This window comes from Phasianus colchicus, chromosome 34 (genome assembly GCF_987193195.1).
Source record: "Phasianus colchicus chromosome 34, bPhaCol1.hap1.1, whole genome shotgun sequence".
Lineage (NCBI taxonomy): Eukaryota > Metazoa > Chordata > Aves > Galliformes > Phasianidae > Phasianus > Phasianus colchicus.
The window spans coordinates 790773-810421 of NC_143469.1; the positions used below are offsets into that span (position 1 = coordinate 790773).

The 19649-nt window shown below is 55.5% G+C and overlaps 1 protein-coding gene across 4 annotated transcripts; it reads left to right on the plus strand.

Moving 5' to 3' along the window:
- Positions 1 to 1551: 1551 nt before the first annotated feature.
- LOC149913831 (maestro heat-like repeat family member 5) lies at positions 1552 to 10273 on the plus strand. 4 transcript variants are annotated; one of them, XR_016460938.1, is made up of 20 exons: positions 1552 to 1756; positions 2067 to 2155; positions 2264 to 2395; positions 2494 to 2573; positions 2833 to 2941; positions 3050 to 3367; positions 3466 to 3640; positions 3854 to 3954; positions 4058 to 4207; positions 4582 to 4736; positions 5051 to 5183; positions 5279 to 5463; positions 5577 to 5714; positions 5975 to 6092; positions 6177 to 6473; positions 6561 to 6707; positions 7106 to 7424; positions 7860 to 7919; positions 8001 to 8347; positions 8654 to 10273. XR_016460938.1 is itself a non-coding variant. In XM_090128733.1 (20 exons), exons 1-20 carry the CDS (start codon positions 1552 to 1554, stop codon positions 8150 to 8152), a joined length of 2910 nt encoding a protein of 969 aa, XP_089984859.1. In that variant the 3' UTR covers positions 8153 to 8647. The 4 variants fall into 4 exon arrangements, 3 of the variants coding, with proteins under 3 accessions (XP_089984859.1, XP_089984857.1, XP_089984858.1); XM_090128733.1 differs by lacking the exon at positions 8654 to 10273 and having other exon boundaries at positions 3050 to 3139; positions 3263 to 3367; positions 5975 to 6473; ... (1 more) ...; positions 7322 to 7424; positions 8001 to 8647; XM_090128731.1 differs by lacking the exon at positions 8654 to 10273 and having other exon boundaries at positions 8001 to 8647.
- Positions 10274 to 19649: the final 9376 nt, after the last annotated feature.

A 19649-nucleotide genomic window follows, 5' to 3' on the forward strand; every position in this document is an offset into this window, starting at 1 on the left:
GATGCCATTGGCCTTCTTGGCCACCTGGGCACACTGCTGGCCCATGTTGAGCCCACCGTCGATCAATACCCCCAGGTCCATCTCCTCTACGCAGTCTTTCAGCCACTCTGCCCCAAGCCTGTAGCATCGCCTGGGGTTGTTGTGGCCAACGTGCAGGACCCGGCACTTGGCCTTGTTGAACCTCATCCCATTGGCTTCAGCCCAGCTCTCCAGCCTGTCCAGATCCCTCTGTAGGGCCTCGCGACCCCCAGGCAGATCGACGCTTCCAGCCAACTTGGCGTCATCCGCAAACTTCCTGAGGGTGCACTCATTGCACTTGCCCAGATCATCAATAAGGATCTTGAAGAGGACAGGCCCAGCACCGAGCCCTGGGGAACACCACACACTCGGACCGGTCGCCAGCTGCATTTAGCTCCATTCACCACCCCTCTCTGGGCCTGGCCTTCCAGCGGTTCCTTACCCAGCCAAGAGCGTACCTGTCCAAGCCACGGGCTGCCAGCTTCTGCAGGAGAATGCTGTGCGAGACAGTGTCCAAGGCCTTGCTGAAGCCTAGGCAGACTACATCAACAGCCTTTCCCTCGTCTACCAGACGGGTCACTAGATCATAGAAGGAGATCTGGTTGGGAAGGGAGGGGAGGGGTGGGGAGGGGAGGGCAGGGGAGGGGAAGGGAGGGCAGGGGAGGGCAGGGGAGGAGAGGGGAAGGGAGGGGAGGGGAGGGATGGGGAGGAGAGGGGAGGGTTTCTGCTGATTCCTGTGGGACAGCATTGACCGCTACGAGGCCATGCTGGTCCTTCCTGGTTTTTATGGGTCGTGACTGGTTAGCGCTCCTGCTGGTTCCTATTGTTGGGGTCTCTACTGACCACCAGGAGTCCATCCTGAACTTTTCAGGTCCGTACAGGTGTGCGCTCCTTCTGGATCCTACAAGTTCCTCTGGGATTCCACTGACCACTGGGAGGCCCTCACTGCAAGGAAGAGATTGAAGCCCTGGGACGTGGCCAGAGAAGGGCAACGAAACTGGTGATGGGTCTGGAGCACAAGTCCTATGAGGAGCGGCTGAGGGAGCTGGGATTGTTCAGCCTGGAGAAGAGGAGGCTTGGGAGAGTCCACATTGCTCTCTATAACTACCTGAAGGGAGGGTGTAGTGAGCTGGGGGTCAGCAAACAAACCCCTAACACCAACCACAGCCATAACTCAACCACAACCCCAAAGCAAACCCCAACCAACAAAAAATCCATAACCCCAACCAGAATCCCAGCCCCAACCAGAACCAGAACCCGAACCAGAACCCCAACCCCAAGCTCACATTTCCAATTTCTGAGTTTTGTGCTTCCGTTGCCCTCTTTTTTAATGACTTAATGAAATAATTGCAGTGAGAAATCCATTCCTCAGCGCAGACTGGGGAACTGAGCAGCCGTGAGCAGAGCTGAGTGCTGCTGGGGCCCCACGCGGGCGGGGCAGTGAGTCACAGTGGGGCCCATTGTGACGTGTCCCCGTGCCCCACAGGTCCAGCAGTGCCAGCGCTGTGCCCCTCACTTTCCGTCAGGACTCTGATGGGACAGCACACGAGCAGACCTGCGGTGCAAACCGCCCCTCAGGCCGAGCCGCAGCGCTTCCTGCCGCCCGTGGCCGCCCGGGCCACGGCCGGTCCCCAACCTCAGCCCTCATCCTCTGCGATGGAGGAGAGAAAGCCTTTCCGCCCCGCGGAGGCCAAGGAGAAGGGCAGCCCCTCCCTGGAGCCCACTGTTGTGCCGCCCGGTGAGTGAGGGTCCCTGCAGGACCGGGGGGGGAGCGCCCTCTGCACAGTGCGGGGGCTGCGTGGGGCGGCAGAGGGCAGAGCCCCCTCCTAACCCTAAACCTGAACTCCAACCCCAACCTCAACCTCAACTCCAACTTTGACCCTAACCTGAAACCCAACCCTAACCTCAACCTCAACCCCAACCTCAATCCTAACGCTAACCCCAACCCCAACCCTAACCTGAATCCCAACCCCAACCTCAGTCCTAACACTAAACACAGCCCTAAACCCAACTCTAATTCCAACCCCCCCCGGCACTCCCAATTCCAGCTCCCCGCTTGGACACCTCTGGGATGTCTATGTGTGCCGTGGAGCGTTACGCGATGGACAACATTGAGGCCTTTGTCCGGAGAACAGAGGTGACTGCGGCCGCTGCCGTCGCAGCGGTGCCCCATTGTCCCCCCAGGCCCGTTTCAGCTGCAGGAGGGCTGTGCCCCCCTGCTCACGCTCCCCCCACTCTCTGACAGCCTCAGAATGAGGAGCAGAAGATGAAGTTCCTGCAGAGCATCCGCACCATCTGCAACACCACAGCGGAGAGGAACACGGCGCAGGAACTGCGCATCTTCTGCCGCCGGAACGATCTTGTGGAGAACATCACGGTGAGGGGCGGTGGGTGCTCGAGGGGGGGCAGTGGGCGGCTCCGCTCCTCCCGGCGCTGCGAGCACTGAGTGCCCGGTGCCATCCCGCTGTGCTACAGGTGCTGCTGGCAGAGGAGCCGCACGAAAAGCTGAGCTCTGAACTGCGGCTTCAAGCGATAGCCACCATCACCGCCCTCAGGTACTGCCCCACTGCTGCCGGGATGGCCCCGCAGCATTCGGATGGCCCCACACTGCCTGTATGGCCCTGCAGCCCCAGGGGACGATCCTGGTGGTACCGGGCTGCTGCTCTCCCCCATTGGGGCTGGCCACACATCTCCATGGAGGAAGGGGGCTCCTCCCGGCATTGCCCCCCCGCTCTGCGGAGTGCTGCCCATGGGGGGGTCCACTCCCCATCCCGCAGCACAGCGCTCTCAGCTCCGCAGTCCTTGTTTCTGCAGCAAGGTGGAGGGGGCGTTGGAGGAGAAGATCCCTCTCTTTGCTGTGTGCTTCCAGAGCATCCTCCTGCTTCCCTCGGAGCAGGACCTGGACATAAACCTTTACTCCAAGGTGGGTGCTGGGGAGCTGCAGGGCCTCCCCGCCTTGCAGGACAGGGTCTTGCCGTGCATTCCCCGTCCTCCTCCCCTCTGATCTCCCCCCACTCTGTCCATGCTGCAGACTCTCAGAGCTCTGGATGACATGCTGCACACACTGGTGTTCGTCCACCCCACTGCCAGCATTGGAGAGGAGTTGAAAAACGTCTTCCAGGTGAGCTGTGCCCGTGGGGGCTGCATGGAAGAGGGGTGTTCCTCCGTCATCCCCACCACCCCAAAAACCTTCTGGGGTGATCCGGGGGGCCGCAGCGCAGAGCAACAGCTCCTCTTCCCACAGGTGCTGCTGCCCTTCACCTCCATGCAGAACTCAGCTGCACGCCAGAGGGTAGTGGGGCGCATCTGGAAGCTGTGCCATTCACTGGCGCATTACTGCCAGGAGAGGGTAAGGGCCCGACCCCCACAGCCTGGGGTCTTTGACCCTCCTTTTCCCCGCTCTCCCCTCTCTGGGCGTGCACTCAACATTCTGCTCTCCACGCACAGCCCCATCACTCCTCGGGACAATCCAGATCCACCCGCTATGACGAGTTCCGCCTGCCCGTGCTGGGGCAGCTGGTGGGAAGCCTCATCCTGTGCTGTGCCTTCCAGGAGGACAAAACGCACCGCTGTGCTTTGAGCGCTCTCCATCACCTCTACAAATTTATCCTGTGGAGAAGCCGTAAGCAGACGGCCACTGACTGCCTCCATCCATTGCAGACGTCCCACGGGGCTGAGCGTGGATGGCGCTGCATCAGTTGCCGCTCAGGGCAGTGAAGAACCCCATGGCACTGGGGAGCTGTGCCCCAGGGCCCCAGCTCGGGGTGGAGGCAGCTGTCCAGCTCCCTGCAGGGCTCCCACCGCTCACACACCCACGCCTCGCTCTCCTTTCCAGGCTGGGAAGTGCAGCCAGATGAGCAGAGGAAACAGGAGCAGTGGGAAGATGACCACGAGTTCTCCCTCACCTGGACCACCAACACCTCGGTCATTTTGCTGGTGAGGAGGGATCGCCGTGCCAGGACTCGTGGCCACAGGGTCTGTGGGGATGGGGGGAACACGGCTGACGTTCCTTCCCCCCCTCTGCGTTTGTTCCTCCCAGCGCTTTGCAAAGCACTTCCACTCTTCGGAGAGAACCGACCTCATCCTCCTGGCGCTGCAGGCCATGAAGGACTGCAGCAACTACAACACCCAGGTTGCTTCCACCATGATGGCCATGCTGACGGTTGACTTCAAGCCTACACCCAACGATGTGAGCAACCGGCAGCTGCTTGCCAGGCGGCTGAGCCCATGGGGTTGGGGTTGAATTGGAGGCTGGGGGTTGGTTGGGTTTGTGTTGGGTTGGGTCCTGGAGGTTGAGTTTGTGTTGGGTGCTGGATGTTGGGTTTTGGTTGGGTTGGGTGATGGGTATTAGGTTGGGTTGGATGCTGGATGCTGGGGGCTGGGTTTGTGTTGGGTTGGGTCATGATGGTTAGAGTGGGGTTGGGTTGGGTTGGGTTGGGTGCTGGAAGGCTGTGTTGGGTTGGATTGTCCTGCACGGCACTGGTCTGATTGGAGATTTCAGGGTGCTTGGCCCCTCTTGGGGATACCTGGAGTGAAGTTCTGCTGTCCCCATGACCCTTCCAGGTGCAGCGCATCGTGACAGCCATCCACAGGAGCAGGAAGCTGATCACAGAGGAGAAGGCACTGAGGCACATCCGTGGCACCTTCCCCTGGCTGGCTGCCACCAACCCTAGTGCAATGACACTCAGCCTGCTGCACTGCTCCCCCACCTGTGACAAGTGCGCTGCCCCCACCCCCTGTAGAGAGATCCCCACCCCACAAGGACAGGGATCTCCACTCCACGTGGATAGGGACCCCCATCCCAAATGAAGAGAGGTCCCCACTCCACACACAGAGGGAGACCACCCCATGTGGAGAGGGATGCCCACCACACATGGATAGATAGGGACCCTCAGCCGATGCGGAGAGGAATCCTCAGCCCACACCTAGAGAGACCCTCACCCCACTCATAGAAGGACCCCCAGCCTACACAGAGAGGGACCCCCACCCCACTCTTAGAGAGGTTCCCGCTGAGGATGGCTCTGTGCTGCAGGGACACATGGGAGCTGTGGGAGTTGGCGCTGTCCTCGGTGGACGTGGTGCCAAAGATGGTGCAGGAGCTGCTGCATCTGCTGGAGATCGCACCGCTGGGCCAGGAGACCGAGATCGGCACCCTTACCCTGGCCGTGAGTTTGAGGGTCTCCCGGGAACACTCCCTCCCCCCTCCCCCCAACCCGGGGGAGCAGCTCAGAGCTGAGCGCGGTCCGGGTGCTTTCCGCAGGCATCCACGGCGCTGCATGAGCTCCTGCAGTACCTGGAGTACGGCCCACAGGTGCGAGCGCTCTTCCCAGAGCTCTTTGTGGCGCTCATCATCCAGTTGGTGTCCTCTGGGGAGCTCGGTCCGCTGGAGGTCGCCGCCATCACGGAGGAGCCATTCCGCCCAACTGCACCCACCTGTGCCATCAGGTAACAACGCCGTGCCGCGCTGACCCGGCGGCACCACCCAAGCTGACCCAACCCCACGCTGACCCCCAGCCCCGCGCTGACCCGTGACCCCACGCTGCCCCATTTCCATGCAGGATGGTGGTGGAGACAGCGCACCTTTTGCTGCTGTGCACTGATATGGACAACCTGGCGTTCTCCATGGAGGCCCATGACCTGTGGGCGCAGCTGCTGGGCGCTGGCAGGTGGCGGAATGGCCTGCACTCCCTTGCCAAGTACGGCCCCAACCCCCTCCTTGTGCTGCCCCACACTGCCCCACACACTGCCTCACATGGTGCCCCATGCGCTGCCCCACATGCTGCCCTCCTCAAATAAGTAGGGATCAAGATGGGGAGTGCTCAGGGGTGCCAAGGCGAGGTGTGCAGATGGAAGAGCACACTGTGGGGCAGGAGGGGCTGCTCCGGTCCCTGTCCCCAGCCTGAACCCAGTGGGATCAGCCCTCCAACATGGGCTCAGCTCTCCCCCCATCCCACAGGTTGATGCTGGGGAACTGCTGGGCTCAGTGCAGCCGCATCTTCATCCACCTGCAGAAGCTGCTGCAGTACCACCAGCTGCAGTGGAGGGAGGTCCCGGCCATGGCGCTCTACTTCGAGGTGGGTGTGGGGATGATGCAGGGGTCCCCTTGGGGGGATGTGGGGCTGAGTCCCCTCCCGCGTGCTGACCGTCACTCCTCACAGATGTGGAGCTGCCGGGGGCACCGGAAGGATGACACCCGCACAGAGAAGATCTTCAGGAAATACATCCACAGCGAACGGCGCGAGAGCAGAGAGCTGGCGCTGCGCGGGCTGCAGAACCTTTATGCAGGGAGGATGCAGCTTCTGCTGCCCGATGTGCTGCTGTGGCTGCAGGACGTGCGGGCTGATGTCAAACTGCAGGCCACGTGTCTGCTGCAGGACATCCTTGCACAGCACCCCGCCAGCATCCGAGGTGTGCTCAGCCAGCTGGCCGTGCAGCTGCTGTCCTGCTTCAACGAGGTGAGGGTCGCGGGGCAGCAGGGAGCACCCAACATCCTCCGCACTGTGCAGAGCTCAGCACCACTCCCCATGTGTGTCCCCTTCCAGGACAACGCAGAGGTGCGCTGGCGCTCCATGGAGCTCTTTGCGCTGCTGCTGGAGGCGCCAGGCAGGAAGCAGCTGCTGCCACAGGCAGAGAGGAGTCTGGTGCCACTTTTCATCCACATGAATGAGGACATCCCCAACGTGGCCCAGGTGGGAGCAGCTCATGGGATCACGGGGTCGTGGGGTTCACCTGGCGTGACCGCAGCCCACCCTGCTGATTCACTGCTTTGTGAATGCTGGGAAAGGCCTCTGAGGTCAGCGGGTCTGACCAGCAACCCCCCTCCACACCCTGCCATACAGTCCTCCTAGATCTCCGTCCCTTGTTCACTCATACAGCCCTCCTGAATACCAGATCCGCCCCCTTATATGCACGCCACACCCACCCATACAGTCATTGAGCTTAGGAAAATCCTCCCACATCCCCCCCGCCATTCCCCCAGACCATGCAGGCCAAGACCATCTGTGGTGCCACCCCAGGGTGGGGATGGTGGTGACCTCCCAGGCTCTCTTGCCACCCCCCCCCCCACAACTGTGTTGCTGTCCCCCAGGCTGCTCAGAATGCTCTGATCCATGCCGCCAAGTTCCTGGGCTGGCAGCAACTGCAACGCTTGGCCAGTGAACGGGAGATCTGGATGATCGCTGACTGCCTGGTAAGGATCCACACCTTTCAACCCTTCTCCCCCACATCGGGACCTGTCCTGCTCTGGCAGAAAGGGAGGGAGGCAGCTCTGTGGGTGCCTCCTCCACCGTGCTGTTCTCTGCAGCTTCAGAAGAGGGACAGAGATGCGGAGCAGTACCTCAAGCAGACCGTGCTGCATCTGCACAGCCCCCAGGCAGCTGTGAGGGAGGCAGCCGTGCGCTTCCTGGGTGAGTCCCAGTCCCGATGCGTCCCCATCCCTCTGCCCCCACCCCCGTCTGAATGCTGTGGGTTCACTGCGCAGGGGAGGCCCTGGGGGATCACTGGGGAACCGATGGTTTTCTTGGGTGTTATTGAGGCAACACTGGGATCATTGGGGCATTATGGGGTTCACTGGGCATTGTGTAGGGTCTCTGGGGGTCGTTGGGACACCATCGGTCCTTGGGGGCAGTTGGGGCACCATGGGGGTCATTGGGGTACCATAGGGTCCCTGGGACACTGTAGGGTCTCTGGGGATGATGGGAACGCTATTGGGGTACTGTGGGGTTTCTGGAGATCCTTGGGACCTCATGGGGGTTCCGGGGGCACCGTGCGGGTCCCTGGGCGCTGTGTGGTCTCTGGGCACCATGGGGCCAGGCAAGTGTTGACAGCGACTGTGTGTGCAGGGATGCTGGGGCGGCAGCTGAAGAACGAGAACCAGGAGATGGTGTTGGACATCCGTAAAGGTGAGCCGTCCCCCCGCTGCCCCACGCCCCAGGAAGCGCCGTGTGGGGCTCATGTGGTGATACAGCCCCGCTCCATTGCAGCCCTGCAGGGTGCCAAGGGAGACAGCGAGCCGGCCGTGCGCTGCCTGGTGCAGCAGACACTGCTGATTCTCTGCCAGATGGAAGATGTGCCACCCACCAGGCCTAGGGGCAGAGCGTCGCGCCAGTGGTTCCGGAGGATGTGGAGGGAGTAGTGCCAGTCCAAAGTGTTTGGGGGTGTTTGCATTCTGCTCCTCACTGCCACACTAACGCCAACCCTAAGAGCAACCACAGCCCCAAAGCAAACCACATCCCAACCATAACCACAACTCCAACCTGAACCTCAAGCACAATCATAACCCCAGCTGACTTGCGAAAACTCCATAACCACAAAGGAGTGATAAAAGCAGGTATGTTTATCAGCACTGCGTGCACACGCTGGATGCAAACAGGGTAACCCCTCCTAGCTTGCAGCTCCTCCTAGCTTGCAGCTCCTCTTTCCCAAAGCAAATGCCACTAATGCACTCCCAAAACAGAGCTGCACCCCGGAGAGGACGAGCTGGGCACGACACACAAAGGTCCCGCGGTCTCTGCATCTGCGAGGGGAGCAGAGCAGCCCTCGCGGGTGCTTTGGGACACGCCTGAGCACCCCTGCGTGTCAGCAGGTTGATTGACAGTCAGTCTCCTCTGATGAGATCTCTCCTTCCCAATTCCAGAGGAATTTCCACCCCTCCCCAGCTGGATCCAAGTCACCTTTGTGGTGGAAAAACAGCCCGAGAAGAGAACAAGTGATGTCAAGAAGACGACCAGGTGAGACTGCAGGCTCAGCGTGGGATCTGCACGGGCTGTTTCCCTGACCCGGCAAGAGCCCATTGCCCAACCCCACACAGTCACTGTTCAGGGCCACCCAGTGGCGCTGAATGCAGCACATGGAGGGCTGGCATGGGGCTGCCGGGAGCCAGCACAACCCGAGAGCTGTGTGTGGGTAAGGCTGTGTTGCAGCCAAGGGTCCCGGCTCGGGGTTGCAGTATTCAGCCCCAAAGCTGTCACCCACTCAGGCAGACCCCTCCCACTCTGTCCTTTCAGTCAGCTGCCAGCGGTCCCGGGGGCATCTTCTGCCAAAAAGCAGCCTCAGGAAAAAAAGAAGGGAAAATGCTCCACCAAAAGCAAAGTGACAGAGATGGGTCCAGCACAGGCAGTGCAACCTCCACGCGGCAAAGAACAACAACACGGTGCGGTGAAAGCCCCCACTAGAGGAGGAGTGACAGAAAAGGCACGGGCCAAGCTCAGAAAGCACTGCAGAGCCCCAGCCCTGCAACAAACAACGCTGGCAGCCCTATGGTCCTCCAGCTCTGAGACCAGCCTGCCCGAGGAGCGCACCTGCAATGCCTCTGCTGCGGTGCCACTGACACACAAGGGGAGCAGATCTATGCAGAGTCAGCCACCAAAGAGCAAAGCGGGGCTCCCCAGGTGGGGGATGTCCTGTCCACGCTGACCAGGGCATGGGGTGCCCAGGAGAAGCAGAGCTCCACCTGAGGCTGCAAAACAGGTGCACAGTTCCCATCTCTGCCATCCCTGGGTGCCTGTCTCAACCCTTCCGTGGTTTTGGCTCGCAGTCTGCTTTCTGAGGCACTTCTTGCCATACAACTCCGACTTAATCTAGGAGATGCGAGGTGGGTGTGGCAACCAACATCACTTGGTGGGCAATTTTACATTTGAAAGCATTTCTTTGGAGCGGTTTGCCTTTGGAAGAGATTGCTCAGGAGTGTTTACTGGCTGAAGATCTGGCCTGCAACCAAAAACTCCAGCTTGGTATGGAAGAACTGGGGAACACCACCATCGTATTCAGTGAGAAACAGGATGCAGGTGGGCTTCCTCTGATCTGCTGGCGAGGCCCGGGAGATGGGAAGAAAGGAGTTTCTGCTGAGATCCCAAAGCCAGGAGCTGCTGCTCCAAAGACAGCTGACTCAACCACTTTGGATTTGAACTGTCACTCCAAAGAGAGCTGCCTCTCTTTTGTGGCCCCTTTTGGGTTTATAAATAAGTTTGTACAGTTGCCGTGTCATCAACCGAACAACAACCCCTGCTGACCCATCACTACTGAACATCAAGGTCTGAACTACGAACCAAGCTGGACCCGTGGTGGTGACTGTCTCTCTCCTGCTTGCTACAGAGACTGCTTGCTTTTATTTCCCATCTTTTCTATCGCCCGTCTTCCCCATCTCCCTGAACAACTTGGATTTGTAATAAACTGGACGGGCTAACATCTAACCCGTTGTGTCTTCATCTCTCCGTCAGCTGTACATACATTAAAAGAACCTCTCCTTGCTCTGATAATGGCAGCGAGACAGTGCCGTCTCCTTGAAGAAAAGCAGAGGGAGAGGGACAATGGGGACTCTTCCTTCCAAGACCCCTTGGCTCTGACAGACTACATTCCTTGCAGCCAGCAGAAGAGAGCGTGACTTTGGAAAATGAGGAACTTGAGATCCCAAGGCTGCAAGGAATGTAGTCTGAGTTCCTCATTTTCCAAAGTCACGCTCTCTTCTGCTGGCACACAGAGCACACCAAAGCCCAGGATTTGGCAGCATTTGAAAGGCGTAGCTATGCGTGAGGCTGGGCCTGGGCCAAGAGGAGACTGTTTCCTTCCAGCTCGCTGCTCCTTCAGATCCCTGGTGGGAAGAGAAGGGCTTTCTGGGAGGCGCTGGCATAGCTTAGGGGCAAAACACTGCAGCTGGGCGACTTGTAGGGAAGGGATAAAGGGAGACAGAGAAATGGCCGCCTTCCCTCAGCATTCTGAGCTGAAGCCACCCCGGGGCTACGCATGAGGGAAAAGAACTGAGCTATTATTTGAGAAGAGTCTCTCTTCTTGTACAGAAATCCATCGGTTGTCAAACCACATGGGAAGAGATGGAGGAAAATACAAGAAAGGATCCGTCCCTGAAACTCAGGCCCCAGGAGAAACAACTCCGCATTTAATAGAAATATTTGCATTCCCTCGCCAACTGCGTTTTGAGTAAAAGCTAGTCCCGTGTCCAACAGATTGTTAAGGTACCATGTTGCAATTGAAAATCCAAACCCTGGCTTTAGAAGCAAAGGAGAAGCCAAAGCCTGCCCCCCGACCCCCTGAAACGTTGCTTCTCTCTCTCAGCCTTGGCAGGCACTCGGCCGGCCATCTCTAAGAGGGCACGGGTGTGCTCCTCCCAGACAGCTCGTACCCAGCAGTGAATGTGGCACCAGGCGGCGTGGGATGGGCTGCCAGGAGCCCCCACTTCACAGGGCTGTCCCCTCCCCAGCCCTCAGCAGAGCCCCAGCCCAGCCGGAGAGCTGTGTGTGGGAAAGGCTGTGTCACAGTGTATAATCAATTAAAATTATATAAAGGAATATTATATAATTTAATAATATTAAAGATGTTATAATAATGAAATAAGCAAGAGAGTTAGGCACAGTGAGACAAAGAGAATAAATAGGAGGCTTACCCAAGTCATGGGCTCGCTCAGGAAACTCCAGTGGTGTGGATCTCCCGAAGAGAGAGAGAGAGATCCTTCCCCACTGGTAGTCAGCTCTTAAATGGGTCTAGGAGAGGTGGAGCCAGGCTCCACCCCTTCCTGCAGCACAGCTGAATTGCTTTCACCTGTGCTCCCAGGGCTGCCTCATTGCTCACCTCAGGTGACTAATCAGAGGTTCAGGCCGTGACTCAGCAGTTCCCATACACTCCACCCCTTCACGGCGTGAACCAATGATCAGGTTGACTAATGGGTAAGCTTTTCCCAATACAGAGACCCACTATATCACGACGCTTATACAATTTGCATCGCGACGCATGTTGGTACAATTCAAGACAAGTGACGATTGGTGAACATTGATTTTCTTGTATGGGCCAGTGCTCGATGATGTTACTAGAGGTATGCGGTCGTCAGGTGCAGGTCCATCTTATGTTCCATCAGTCCCATATAGGCCATCACCGGGTGTCACACATGATCTGACAGTAACACTGGAACACTTTGATGGCATTTCATTCCTTCTGGTGATCCTGAAGGCTCGAAGACTCACGGGGAGTAATACAGATGTTTCAAGAATACCAGGAGGGGAAGGTCTGCTCTCCAGGGCAAGATACAGGCCGTATTTCTATCCTGGGTCAACACTTCCGCTTGTACTGGGGCACGTCCCGGCCGCCTGTACCACACCTTCTGGCCAGATATCTGTGGCTGCATAACTATGTCAGGCACCAAAGGAGGTGTCCTGATCTGCCATAGGGACATGATGGGGATCCCTTTAGCAATGAAGATTGGAGTGTTGACCACAATATCAGTAGGCCACGTACCTATTACTGGAGGGACTACTGAGCCTCCCACCTCCAACAATCTCCCCCAAGGTGCAAGTAGGCCACACCACTTGGGTCCTACCTGCACCTTCCACGGCCATTTTATCCTATGGGTGCCTGGTTCTAAATTCTCAGGGGCAGGGAGCAGAATATTATTTTCATTGCCAAGCTGGGGTCTTACCTGATAATCAGTGCCCGTAATTTGGATCCTAAGCGGGGTGGCCCATGTTGTCTGCAGCATTCTCAGGGCACTGGGTCTGCCGTCTCGGGGTCTTTCATTCAGGTCCCGCAAGGTTTCATACAGTCTTTTTGTCCACCCCTGCAGGGACTGGGAGTCTGTCTTCAGGGCAGCCTTAAGAATACCATTATAACGTTCAATGAGGCCTGCCCCCGTTGGATTATATGGCAGGTGTTGTTTTCTTCTGCCCAGCGCTGTATTGTTGCACCAGTAAAATGAGTCCCTTGGTCACTCTTGATGATTTGAGGTGTCCCATAGGCAGACATCAGTTTAGTCAGTGCCTTGATGGTATATGCCTGGTTTGCTTTCGGTACTGGATAGGCCTGCAGTAGCCCACTTGCAGTGTCGACGCAGGTCAGAGCATATCTCGCCCCCTCAGACCGAGGAAGGGGCCCAATGTAATCGATCTGCCATCGCTGGAGAGGATTGTGTCCTCTAGCAAGATGGGCTGTCGTTTCCGGCAATGATCTCGGTCTCATCTTAGAGCAAGCGTCGCAATGCCGGCATGCCTGGACGATGTCAGGTAGCTGTATGGGCAGCCCCCATGCTTTAGCAGCTGCCCACATTGTCTTTTGTCCCGCATGCCGTAGCTTCTGATGTAACCAACGGGCGATGTTCTCAGATGGTGAATTCTCAATCCATCGAACTCGGGCCAGCGTGGCAGCTTCATTATTTCCCGGTGACTGTAGGGGCTGATGACCAGAAACATGGTAGACACATATAGTCCTGTGTTTGACTGTATTCCATATGTCTAACCACATGTCTTTGCCCCAGATTGGTCGGGCGTGGATAGTCCATTCCTAGGTGGCCCACTGTGCAATCCAAAGAGTAAGCCCCCGGTACACAGCCCAACTGTCTGTACAGATATTCAGGATACCATCACCGGGTTCCTTGGTTATAACCATCCACACAGTTTGCAGTTCTGCCCATTGGCTGCTCTGAGCATCCCCCTCGTCAAACCAGATTGTCTCAGTCGAAGGATGGTATGCTATCGCTCTCCACTTGCTCGGGTTGCCCTTGCTGGACCCATCTGTATACCAGGCATCTTCAGGGATAGGATATTTCCCCTCCTGAACGGGGCTCTTCTCTGGTGGAGCGACCAGTGTTTCTTTTGGTGCATCACAATGATAGGTCACTGGGCCTAGGATCTTCTGAAGCTCTTCTTTTAAGACAGGCTGCTCCTTTGGCTGAGGTAAGCGACCCATCATGCCACTGTTTGTGCTTGGGCCACCCCTGTCTTAGGAAGGTGGGTCAGACCTTTCACCCACCCCTGAATCGGCAGAGTGGCCTTCACCATAACTTCAGCCGTCTGGGTTATTGGCTCTACTGCCTGTAATGCTGAATAGGCAGCCAATAACTGTTTTTCAATCATGCTGTATCTTTCTTCTGCTCTGTGCCAGACCTGAGACCAAAAACCAATGGGGGTCCGAACAGAACTCTGGCGTTGCCACAGGCCCCAACCAAAGCCATCTTGATTAACGTTAAATCGAACTCAGCTGGGAGAGTAGGATCGAATATACCCAATGCCTGGGCTTGTTTAACTGCCAGTTTTGCCTGTTGGAAAGCATCCTGTTCTGTTCTCCCCCAGTCCCATAGCTGCCCCTTTTTTGTGAGTCTGTACAGCGGCCTTAGCAGCTGTGCTAGGTGAGGTATAAAGGAACGCCAGTAACCCAGTATACCCAGAAACTCTTGCAGCTGCTTTGATGTTGTAGGGACTGGGAACGCCTGAACCTTATCTATGACAGCACTGGGTAGTACTTTGGTCTTTCCTGACCAAACCACCCCCAGGAATTTTACAGACAGGCCCGGACCTTGCACCTTCTGGGGATTTATAGCCCACCCTCTCTGTTGTAAATAGGCGGTTAATGAATCTGCCTCCTGCCCTACTGCCTCCAGTGAGTCGGATGTCAGCAGGAGATCATCAATATAATGATACAGATTAACATCATCAGGTTTTTTCCAATCAGCCAGGTCACACGCCACTAGATTGTGACAATACGTTGGTGAATGCACGTACCCCTGTGGCAGGACCTGAAAGGTCCACTGCCTGCCTCCCCACATAAACGCAAACTGATCTTGCAATTCCTCAGCAATTCGGATACTGAAGAACGCATTTGCTAAATCTAGGACACAATGATAGGTTTTTATCTCCCTACTTAATGTATCCATTAGGGAGGCAATATTGGGTACGGCCGCATGAATAGGCGGTGTGACCTTATTTAATTCTCTGTAATCCACTGTCATTCTCCATGTGCCATCCGACTTCCGCACTGGCCATATGGGGGAATTATATGGGCTGTGTGCAGGTCTGATAATGCCCACTTTTTCTAATTCCTGCACCGTTCTCGATATTTCATCTTGCCCACCCGGGAGTCTGTACTGTCTTACATTAGTAATCCAGCGCGGTTTCGGTAGGCAAATAGGCCCATGTTTCACATGGCCTCTTAATATTGCCTGCACCGCCCGGATACTGATACATCTCTGTCCAAGTCTGAACTCTCCCACAGTTGTCTGGAGAGCCAGACCCTGTAGAATATCTATGCCCAAGATGTACTCCTGGACTGGGGCAATAGATACCCTATACTCCCGAGGTGGGAGACGCCCAACCCCCAGTTTCAACCATGTTTGGGTGACAGGAATAGTCTGTCCCCCAAAGCCACCAATCATCACTCTGTCTCCATCAAATTTGGTTGGATCTCTGTAAATAATTTATGTTTCTGCTCCAGTGTCCACTAGTGCCATAACTCTTTGAATGTTTTTTCGGGACCAATAAATCGTTAATTATACATAGGGCCTCCGTTCCCGTCTGGAGGCCCCAGGGGGACTAACATCCCTCGTCACGCAATGAATTGAGCTATGTCCAATTCTTTTGCTTCCAGTGGTTCAGGCATTGTAGCCCGAGACACCTGAGGCGGCTTTTTTTTCCCTATTAGGAACAGTGAAATCGTCTAAGTTCCATGTCATTGTTGGCTTTATCTCTATAACCCTTACCCTTGGTTTCTTAGGGTAGGTCTGAAATTTTTGGTTGTCCTTTAGTTGTTTCCACAGTTGGAGAAGGATATGGTTGGGCTGGCCGTCAATCTTAGCAAATTGGACCCCAGCCCAAATTAAATCATTAAACATTTGTTTTCGGGAGACCCTTATGGGTCCCGATGGAGGAGCTCGGGTAGCCGGTATTTTGGTTTTAGTCACCGGCAAGACCTCGGCTTCTTCTAGTGACCGAATGCTGCGCCTATTCCGCAGGCGTTCTGTTTCTCCTAGATCAGCCACTAACTGGGCAGCCTGCTGGACAACTGCTTCTGAGGCCACTAGGGGATTTAATATAGAGACCAGAGTGCCATACAGATGGGAGGGGGCTTGTTGTAAAATTAGGTCTCTCATCCCCGCTGAGATCCGGGCCATCAAAGGTATCTTCATAAATCGCTTCCCTTACACCTAGCTCACGAATGTAATTTTGAAGGTCCTCCATGGAGGACCACATCCCTGTATGTAAAGGAATATCAGATTTATTGGGCCATGCCATACGGCAGGCCGCCATTAACCATTCTATTATAGAATGGTTTTCATCATTATATTGATCACCTGCATATAGTCTCTGTCTAAGAGCAGGATGGACGGTCATTGTGGCCAATTTGGCTATTTCCAGGCCATTCACCAGAACACTTTCTGCCCCCAAATCCCATATTCTTAATAACCAAGCCAGCACACTTTCTCTAGGTTTCTGCCTGAATCGTTGGACTAAGTCCATCAGTTCTGTTGCTGTGTACAGTCGGGCTGTTACGTGCAAGTAGGTTTGAGCGGGGGGCCACTGATCAGGCAGCACCCCTGCCAGTCTGTCCTGTACCTTTTTTGTTTTTTTGAGTTATAACAGGACGCACTTCTAGTGCATCCGTCAAAATTGGAGATTCAAGATCTCATTTAGATTGTTTATTTTCCTGATCAACACAGTCCGTTGATTCAGGAGCCTGGTCATTGTTTATTGAAATACTACGAACTTGACCTATTGGAAGATGTAGAATTGTTTTTTTCCCTGTTAATAGGCCAAGTTCCTGTTCTAACGTTCCAATACAATTTTTTAAAAGTTCATTTTCGTTCACTGAAGTATTATTCCTTATTTCGGCATCGTTTAAAGCATCTAATAGCGGCCATGCCACTGTAGAAGCAGCTAATTGTCTTTCTCTAGTGACTAATATATCTTTGCTACGTCCCTGAAAGTAATCCGCTAGGCAATATGGGGAAATGTTTCCCACAACACGTAGGGGACCCCATTTTTCAATGATAGTTGCCAATTCATAATAAGGGGATCCCGCAAATCCTGGGATCTGCCCTGGAATTATGTTACCTAGGGGGGTAGCATTCTCCCCCTTGAACCATTTACAGAAATTCCAAAGAAAGGACATAATGTAAGTTAAAGTATATTTGGCTTGCCTGCCAGGCTCACCAAATGTATAATCAATGAAAATTATATAAAGGAATATTATATAATTTAATAATATTAAGATGTTATAATAATGAAATAAGCAAGAGAGTTAGGCACAGCAAGACAAAGAGAATAAATAGGAGGCTTACCCAAGTCATGGGCTCGCTCAGGAAACTCCAGTGGAGTGGATCTCCCGAAGAGAGAGAGAGAGATCCTTCCCCACTGGTAGTCAGCTCTTAAATGGGTCTAGGAGAGGTGGAGCCAGGCTCCACCCCTTCCTGCAGCACAGCTGAATTGCTTTCACCTGTGCTCCCAGGGCTGCCTCATTGCTCACCTCAGGTGACTAATCAGAGGTTCAGGCCGTGACTCAGCAGTTCCCATACACACAGCCAAGGCTCCTGGCTCGGGGCTGCAACAGGTGCCTCTTCTGAGCACTGCTGTCGCAAGCGTTGTTCCAAGATCAAGGTGGGCTGACTGTGAACGTTTCAGAAGCAAGAAGGAGAAGGCCAGAGGCCCGGAAATGTGACCTGTGCAGGAGCTGCCCTGAGCAGCTGAGCACTGGACATCTAGCACTGAACACTCGCTTGTCGAGAGCAGCTGCTTTGGACCGGCCTGGCCAGCACCGCAGCAAGCGATCTCAAGGCACGAGGGGCTTTGGGGCTTCACATTGTGCTGCCACGCAGCAATGGCAGCAGAGGGCCAGTCTGGCAGAGTGTACTCTGAAGAACTGTCCCAGGATCATAGAATCACAAGGTTGGCTACGACCTGCAAGATCATCTAGTCCAACCACCTGCCCATTCCTATCAGTACCACAAGCACTAAACCAGATCTCGCAGCTCCTCGTCCAGGCGCCTCGTTCAGCACTGCCAGGGATGGCGGCTCCACCACCTCCCTGGGCAGCCATTCCAGCATCTGACCGCTCTCTGAGAGAAAAAGTTTCTCCTAGTGTCCAACCTAAACCTCCTCTGGTACAACTTCTGGCCGTTTCCTTGGGTCCTGTTTGTTGCGTGGGAGAAGAGGCCAAACCCCTCCTCATCGCAACCTCCCTTCAGGTAGTTATAGAGAGCAATGAGGACTCTCCCGAGCCTCCTCTTCTCCAGGCTGAACAATCCTAGCTCCCTCAGCTGCTCCTCATAAGACTTGTGCTCCAGACCCATCACCAGTTTCATTGCCCTTCTCTGGCCACGTCCCAAGGCCTCAGTCTCTGCCTTGTAGAGAGGGCCCAAGACTGAACACAGCACTCGAGGTGCGGCCTCGCTAGGGCTGAATACAGGGGGATGGTCACCTCCCTGCTCCTGCTGGCCACACTGTTTCTAACGCGGGCCAGGACGCCGTCGGCCCTCTTGGCCACCTGGCTCACCGTCGGCTCACGTTCAGCCCAGCATCAACCAACACCCCCAGGTCCCTTTCCTCTTCACACACATCCAGCCACTCAACCCAAGCCTGCAGCGCTGCATGTGGTTGTTGTGGCCAAAGTGCAGGACCCAGCGCTTGGCCTTGTTGAACCTCATCCCATTCACCTCAGCCCAGAGATCCAGCTTATCCGGATCCCTCTGAAGGGCCTCCCTCCCCTCAGGCAGATCCACACCACTCCCAGCTTGGTGTCATCTGCGAACGTACTCAGGGTACACTCAATCCCTTCATCTAAGTCGGCAATAAAGACATGAAGCAGGATGGGCCCCAGCACCGACTCCTGGGGGACAGACACCACTTGAAACGGGTCTCCAGCTGGATTAACTCCATTGACCACCACCCGCTGAGCACGGCCCTCCAGCCAGTTCCTTATCCAACGGGGGGTAAAACTGTCCAAGCCATGGGCAGCCAGTTTCCACAGAAGGATACTGTGAGAGACCGTGTCAAAGGCTTTGCTGAAGTCTAGGTAGACTGCATCGACAGCCTTTCCCTCATCTATCAGTCTGGTCACCCAGTTGTAGAAGGAGATGAGGTTGGTCGAGCACGACCTGCCTTTCATGAACCCGTGCTGGCTGGGCCTGTTCCCCTGGACACCACGCACATGCCGTGCGATCTCACCCAAGATGATTTGCTCCATTACTTTCCCTGGTACCGAGGACAGGCTGAGAGGCCTATAGTTCGCCGGATCCTCCCTACAGCCCTTCTTGAAGATGGGAGTCACATCAGCAAGCCTCCAATCCTCTGGGACCTCTCCAGTTAACCAGGAGCGCTGATAATAGCCGAGAGCGGCTCAGCAGTCAGCTCCGTCAGCTCCCTCAGCAGCCAAGGGTGCAGCCATCCAGTCCCATGGACTTGTGACAGTCCAGATGGAGGAGGCGCTCTCTGACTGTCTCCACCTGAATCGCTGGGGGTGCTTTCTGAGTAGTGTCCCAGACTTCCAGATCAGGACATAAAAAGCCCAAAGGATAACTGGTCTGGCTATTAAAGGCAGATGTAAAGAAGGCTTTGAGGACCTCAGCCTTCTCCTTGTCCTCAGTGGCCACATTCCCTGCTGCATCAAGTAAAGGATGAGGATTGTCCTTGGTTCTTCTTTTGCCGCTGATATATTTAGAAAAGGATTTTTTATTGTCTTTTACTGCAGTGGCCAATCTGAGTTCAAGTTTGCCTTCCTAACGTCCTCCCTGCATATCTTAGCTACTTCCTTGTAATCTCCCCAACTAGTTTCTCCCTTCTTCCAGAGGACATAGACTCTCTTTTTCTCCCTGAGTCTCAACAGTAGTTCCTGGCTCATCCACACCGGTCGTCTCCCCCTGCGGCTCG